The 7,360-nt window shown below is 41.4% G+C and overlaps 1 protein-coding gene across 2 annotated transcripts in view; it reads left to right on the top strand.

Moving 5' to 3' along the window:
- Positions 1 to 7,360, top strand: part of LOC147338344 (F-BAR and double SH3 domains protein 1-like) — a 21,520-nt gene continuing 14,160 nt past the window's right edge. Inside the window, exons 1-4 of one of the 2 annotated variants that reach the window (XM_086261145.1) lie at positions 1 to 490; positions 4,089 to 4,186; positions 4,272 to 4,317; positions 5,957 to 6,030. In XM_086261145.1, the coding sequence (XP_086117271.1) occupies positions 4,107 to 4,186; positions 4,272 to 4,317; positions 5,957 to 6,030 (200 nt within the window). In that variant the 5' untranslated portion in view covers positions 1 to 490; positions 4,089 to 4,106. Of the gene's footprint in view, positions 491 to 3,021; positions 3,155 to 4,088; positions 4,187 to 4,271; positions 4,318 to 5,956; positions 6,031 to 7,360 lie in introns of those variants that run through there. The other variant, XM_086261138.1, reaches the window with a different exon arrangement.

Here is a 7,360-nt window from a genome sequence, read left to right as displayed (position 1 = left end):
AACTGAGTTTTTGAAAATATCCACCCTGGCAGGCGTTTTTAGAAATCTCCATTTTCAGTGACCAAAAACGCCGTTTACGTGTGGACGAAAGGTGCAAACGCATAGAAAAATCTGCGTTTTCAAAAATACCCGGGTACTTGTGGACGTAGCCTAAGTATACCTGTGTCCTTTATGCTTTACTGCTTGGTCCCTGACAGGGTAATTGAACAAGCAACCAACTAAGATTTTTCTCTTGAGCTTAAAGGTTGATTGAAGAGGATCAACCTGAGCACCACCTCCACAGAGGTTAATGCAGTGTGTTTTTCTTTCCAGCCGGTAAGGTACAAAAGTATTTTTCTTCACATCTTCCACGCCTGAGGCAGGGGAGGAGGCTCGCAGGGTGACAGTGGAAAATAAGTGAGAGTGGAAGCTGGGCTTAGTACAAACTGGTGATGGGCAACAGGTGTGCCTGAAGTCTCCAGAAGCTCTGCCTTACCACTGAAAGAGACTGGTTAGTAGCTGCCCACCCACAGTCAGACAGAGGAAGAGAGATATGTGAAAGTTCCCACAGAAAATCACATTGTATGGCTTCCCTCTCTTTAATGCTGGATTATGCAGGGTTCCTTTTATTTGAAACGAACCTAACTGGTTGTGTCAAATACACTGTACACTGCCTCTATCTGGCAACAGAGCTCACTGCAGGCAGATGTGCAGTGCTGGTGGAGCAGATAGTGACACACTCCCTTTGAAAGACCATAAAACCAGCTTAAGGCTACGTTCACTCTGCAGGTCTTAATGCTCAATTCACATTTTTTGATCAAATCAGATTTTTTTGTCTGTTTGTTCACACTACAAATAAAATGCGACAGCAAACGCACTCTAGTGTGAACGTTCAAAGTGGCCGCATGCGCAAAAGAAGACGTCACACACAACGCGCTCTGTTTAGACCCAGAGCAACAGTATTGTTTCGGTCTCGGTTGGTGGTCAGAGGGCCCGGTGGCGCTGGTGTCCGGCAGCCTCGCCTCTGTCAGTGCGCCCCAGGACATCTACAATGTAGCTGCCATCACCAGTGTGTGAATGTGTGTGTGACTGGACGTAGTATAAAGCGCTTTGGGGTCCTTAGGGACTAAGAAAAGCGCTATACAAATGCAGGCCATTAAACCTTCCTGTGCAGTTGACAATCTGACATGGAAGACTGAGAATGGCAACATCCCTTCAACTGGTTTTATGTCCCTTCCTGTGTTCGGTCACACTGGGCCAATACCACCAAGTTCACTTGCTACACTGGGATTAGCCCTCAGTGCCAGAGCAAAGATAGGATGGGGCCCAATTATTTAAGACCTTGTATGTGAGGAGCAGGACTTTGAATTCAATTCTGGATTTAACAGGAAGCCAATGAAGGGAAGCCAAAACAGGAGAAATCTGCTCTCTCTTTCTAGTCCCTGTCAGGACTCTTGCTGCAGCATTTTGGATTAGCTGAAGGCTTTTCAGGGAGTTTTTAGGACTTCCTGATAATAATGAATTACAGTCGTCCAGCCTGGAAGTAATAAATGCATGAACTAGTCTTTCAGCGTCACTCTGAGACAGGATTGCTCTAGTTTTAGAGATGTTGCACAAATGGAAGAAGAAAGGTAGGTCGTGGAAAAACTTCCAAGACCTACAGATTAAGCCTTTAGTCTCTGGTCCTAAAACTCACCTGTTGCTCTCCCTGTTGCAAATTCCACCACTTAACCTGAGTGCATATAATATATAGCTTTTTAAATTTTATGCTGCAAATTGGGTCTTTCTTCAGAGTCCATGGAATTGCTGTCATTGATTGGGACATTTAGGAGAGCACGATTGCTTTATTTCATTCTGAACAATGTCTGTTTGGATTCCTGCTTCGGTTTTTAAGTGGACGTATTGTTTGGATCATTGTTCTAGTTTATAACTCAAGTGCGCTTGAACGTCAGACAAAAGCTGATAATTCTCTGGTAGACAGTAAAGTTCGTGGTTCCATCAGTTACTTTGGGCTCCTTTGCTGAGCCCCAGGCCACCACACCACCACGTTTGACTCTTGGTGTCATGTTCTTTTTATGAAACGTTGTGCTAGCTTTTGTCCAGATGTAACAGCACTCAAACCTTCCAAAAAGTCATTTTGTGTCATCAGTCCACAGACTGCTTTCACAGAAAAACACAAACACTGACCTTGACTGAGGCAACTGAGGCTTGCAGTTATTTAGATGTTGTTCTGGGTTCTTCTGTGACACTCCAGATAAACACCTGATAATTCTGGTTAGCTTTGGGAAACAACATTCAGGCTTCTGGGGTCTATCTCAGCTGCTTATCTAGCTAAACCTGATTAAAAAGCATGTGACAGTTTTAGATGAAATATATATAGACAACCATTCTCCACATAGATTTTAAGATAAATACACACAATAGTACCTACAGATATTAGAATACATATCAGAAATTTAGAAATAAGTAAAGGATGTGAGCAGGAAAGAGGAGAGTCCAATATGCAGGTGGTGCTGATGCAAAGTTACTGTAGCCTGAGTAAGTCAGTGTGTTGAACAATGAACACTCCTGCAAACATAACTGAGAATACAGTTTTGTTCAGCATTTTTACGTCTGTTGTAGCACAATACTCAGTGCTCACCATGCTGTGTGCATAACACAGAAAAACTGACCAAGCAGGCTCCAGAGAAGCTGTTTTGATGGAAGCTTTTGAATGTGCATAGCAAGGGGACACAAAATCCCAGACCTCGTTACAGACACTATTATTAGTTGGTTACTATTTTTCAACAGCTGTCCTGTGGTGATACAGAAGAATTATTAGTAATAACATGGACTCTTCAAACCAGTGTTACTCTGCTGCCCTCTAGAGGATTTCAAGCCAAACAGCAATCTGAGAGAGAGAGCGCGTGAGAGGGAGAGAGAGAGAGAGAGAGAGAGAGAGCGCGCGTGAGAGGGAGAGAGAGAGAGCGCGTGAGAGGGAGAGGGAGAGAGAGAGAGAGAGAGAGAGAGAGAGCGCGTGAGAGGGAGAGAGAGAGAGAGAGGGAGAGAGAGTTGCACATGTGCATTAGTGAAACTATAAAGGAAGTAACGGTGCACAAGAAGTGCAACAAACTAACGCCATAACGGAGAGAACAGCTGCCAGCTACATCCAAACATGCAGCCACCACCGAGAAAGGTAAGGATACCAAGAATCTGACGTAAATGAGTAAAATATTCACACTGCACTGACTCCTCGGGGTTGGTTCACTTTTTCTGAAAATAATTCTTTTATGGCCTCATTCAATGTTTTGTCAGCTTTTGTTTTCCCTGCAACTCAAAAGCTAAAGAAATGAAACAACCTGGGATGTTACTGGGTTTGTATCAGCTGAGGTGTTGGCTCTCAATACAAGTGTTAACAGCCTCAACATGCTCGACTGATGAATAAGCTAGCTCCTAAACGCGTTAATAGGCAGTAATGTGCACGACCTGCTCAAAGCTAATGTTTGGGACCACTTCCAGTAATTGGAAATGTAAATGAAGCTTTCTAATATTTGTTGTCTTCAGCTAGAAGGTGCTGTACTTTTCTGTGGGCTTTTTCTCTTATACAGCAATAGAATGATACATTACAGAGATACCAACAACAGAAAATGACATAACACTGTTTAATAAGGTTTAATTATCTAAATAGACTGCTGTATTTGTGTCACAGGTTAGCATTGTTTGACCTATAAAATAGCCTTGTACCCTGCACCTGGCTGTCATTTTAGCTCACAATAACTATATTATGTAAAATTATTGTAATTATTGTATATACTATATTAAATATAATTTTAGGAATCCATAAAATGTTGTTGTGCACTTTTTGTTGTCACAGCATAACGTGGCACAAACCAGCAACTAATGTAGACTAGTGAATGTTGTTTTAGTCATTAGGCTTTGGTCAAGGAGGTTGTTTTTTTATGAACCTCTCCCAGTTCCAAGTCAGGCCAAACATTACCGGGTGTCCATTAGTGGGAGCCACCATAGTCAGCACTGAAGTTATAATCTGAAAAACTTCCGGTGAAACAAAGCCCACCAATATCGTCTTTTATCAATGAGACTTACTGCACAGCTGCCCCGTGTGTGAACAGGTAAAGGAGAGCCAGCAGATGAAAGTGGTGTTCTCAGAGCAGCTCAACAAGCTGCAGACCAAACAGCATCTGGACACCGAACTGCTGGAGGAGATCAGGTCTGACACACTGTCTGTCTCATGAGCAGGTGTTACGTTACACATGTCCTGTGTGTCATGTGTTGTTTTCTGTTTGCTCCCAAAGGTCCTTCAGTAAGCATCGCACGGCTATAGAGAAAGAATACGGTCAGGTGAGTAAACATGATCTATTCTAGTCCTGTCTGCTGCTGTTACTGACACTTTTCATTGTTTACTGGAAATGCTCAAAATATATTGATTTAAGACCCACATTAGTACCTGAGTGCTGGATTGGGTTTTGACTTGTGTGACGTCTGCACACATACACAGTTTGTGTATGTGTGTGTGTCCTCACACAGTTTTATTAGGCTTTTGTCCTACTGTTTTTCATTGATTAGTTCTAAAAGTAATAAGATAATAATATTTTTAGGACATTTGATATCCTGGAAATAAATATGAAATGTAAATTAATGACATTTTAAACCTACCTGGTGAGAGTAACTAACACTGGTATGGGTGGAAGGGGTTATTTGGTTAACCCTGTTATTTTTCAAGTGGAGTGAGAAAAAGTGGTTTCTACCTCGGGCTGAAGGTGTTGAAGGTATAAAGGTGCTACATTTGTTGCTGCTGTTCTGGCTTTTGATGCCACGGTGTTGGCAAAGCGGTAGTTGTGTGAGTCTAGTTTACCTAGGCCGAAAAGTGTTATTACTTTGCTACTGCTGCACATCAGGTAGTCAGCAAACCACTTAGGTGCAGGGATAGGGTTAGGTTGCATTTTAGCTGCATGCTAGGCACAGTTTCAAAGGATGTTACAGAAGTTTCAGAAGATTTTGCCTCTGCAGTTTTGAGCTGCAGTTTAAAATTAAGGTGCCTGCAGGGTTTACATTAATACTAGCAAGCCACCATATTTTGTCACAGAGTCTGAAAGGCTCAGGCGTGCATCTTTTACCCCATGTGTGGCCTTGCACCTAAATGGGGAGGGTTTTTTGACACCAAGCTGGAAAGGTGACGGTCTATGTTCAGCAGTCTGAAGGTTGACTTCTAACCTAGTCTCAGTCAGGTACAAACCACAGAAGTAGGTTTGCTGTGGAGTGTCTCTGCTGAGGACAAAGTCACTGCTTCTCTCACTTAATGTTACAAATCTCCTTGGTTTCAGCTCAGAGCTTTATGTGTTTTCACACCGTGGTGTAGAATGTTTCACGTAGAACATCTGAAAAGTATGTGAGTGGATGTGTGTCTGTATGCATGCATGCATGTGTGCCTGGCTTTGTTAGAGGACAACAAGGTAGCATTCTCCTACCTTTGCTGAAATACTATTAAACTGTTAACACTGACAACTGTTGATCATATTACAACATTTATAGCTGTAAAAAGCAAACTGAGCTGCCCGGTGGGAAGAGCCAAAGGGAATATGTAGCAAATCTCAGGGGGCTACAACAGCAAAATTAGGAGTGCCAGCTCCTTAGTTTAGTTTATGTTTGTCTTGCTACAAAATCCCTACTGTAAGAAGGTAAGCTCCACCTCCAGAGGGTCCAGTGGGTCATGTAATAATACTTTGATCACAGCTACTTCAGTCCACGGGCTGAAGTGTCCCTGTGTAAGATACTGAGCCTGTAATTCCCCTAATGCATCCACTGGGCTGTGAGTGTGTGTATGATAGTGTTGAAAGGCTGTGTGATTGTGCCAGTCCATTTAACAAGTTGCCAAAACAAAAAACTCAATTGACACATTTTCTTACATTTATTACATCCCTGTGTGAGGAAAGTTACTTTGTATGTTATAGAGGATGCACTTTTTCTTGTGTTTTTTCAGGCTCTTCAAAGGTTAGCTGTCCAGTACCAAAAGAGAGACTGGCAGAGAGGAAATACAGATGTGATCACTTCTGGGTAACTACACAACTTTACAGCATGCAATCTTCTTAACAGCTGTTATTGATTGTTGATTTTACTTTGAAAGACCAAACACTCGATTGGCTCTTTTTGCTGTTTGGAAGTTACATCAGCAAAACAGACATGTTAAGAAAAACGGATGATTCTGCAAGAACTTTTTTGTAGTTTGTGAAAAAACAGTAATTGGACAGCAGTGGTAATGTGGAAATATTTTGTTGTCGTAATCTCTTGATATATACATCACATTTGACTTGTTGCCCATTTGAGGAACTGCATTCAATTACTTAATGTACATAAAGCAGAATAATATTATATGTAATATTATTAATATGTGAACAAAAGTTGTTACCAAAGGAAATAAAATACTTTTAGATCAGCAATGTGCTGATGCTTATGTTGAAATAACTTGGCTCTCTCAAGCATGCACCTTATAGCAGATAATAAATGGCTTATGACTAATTTAGAAGAGCATCGTTTAGCCTGAAAAAAGAGTTTGTTGCTTTATAAAACAGCCCTCCATAAAGCTAGACCGCCTTACTATTGATTACTGATTCATTATTGACTGAAGGTTTCTCTTCAACTACTTTCAATACTATTGAAATATATGTTGACTGCAGCTGATCTGAGTTAACTTCAGCAATTACTTCCAATGTCTTTTAGACCCTGATCCCAAGTCCTACTATTAATTAATGCTTCGATCTTAAATATGATCTCTTTTAATGTACATCAGGTCTCAGAGTGCATCACAGCACAGAAACAGCTTTAAAGGCTACAAATGATGATCTTGTGGCCTCTGACTCATCTCAGTGGTTTATTACAGCGATTAGAGCACGCTTTAGCTGCAATGTTTTGAATCATATCTGTCTAAGAGACTCTAATTTGTTGATGTAAATAGAGAGTCGTCTTAACATAGTGAGGTTCCACAGGGTTCTGTGCAGGGATCGGTTCTGTTTACATTATACATGCTTCGTTAGGCAGTAACATTAGAAGACATAGCATACATTTTCACTGATGTGCAGATGATGCTCAACTTTATCTATCCATGTGTCTGTAATAAGGTTTGCAAACCCTTTGGTGTGGGTCTCCTCTGGGTACTTTGGCTCCCAAAACAGACATGCATGGTTAATTAACTGGTGATCTGTGGATGTGAGGAGTCTAAAAGGCTTTAAGATTAAAGCACACAACAGTGTGTGAATGAATGGGTGTTGCGCTTTAATCTCTCTATCTCTCTGTGTCTAATAATGCAGTGATTGGTGAGACAAAGCATTGCTACAAAAGGCCACCCTGTGTGTGTTAGTAGTATCTGACATTGTGGAAGGTGTCTGTT

This window comes from Aulonocara sp. 'chitande type north' Nkhata Bay, linkage group LG2, assembly GCF_057382095.1.
Source record: "Aulonocara sp. 'chitande type north' Nkhata Bay isolate Kocher_YH1m ecotype deep benthic linkage group LG2, A_spYH_male_GT1.1, whole genome shotgun sequence".
Taxonomy (NCBI): Eukaryota; Metazoa; Chordata; class Actinopteri; order Cichliformes; family Cichlidae; genus Aulonocara; species Aulonocara sp. 'chitande type north' Nkhata Bay.
Note: the sequence above shows the minus strand (reverse complement) of the source record. Positions and strands in the feature narration are given on the sequence as shown.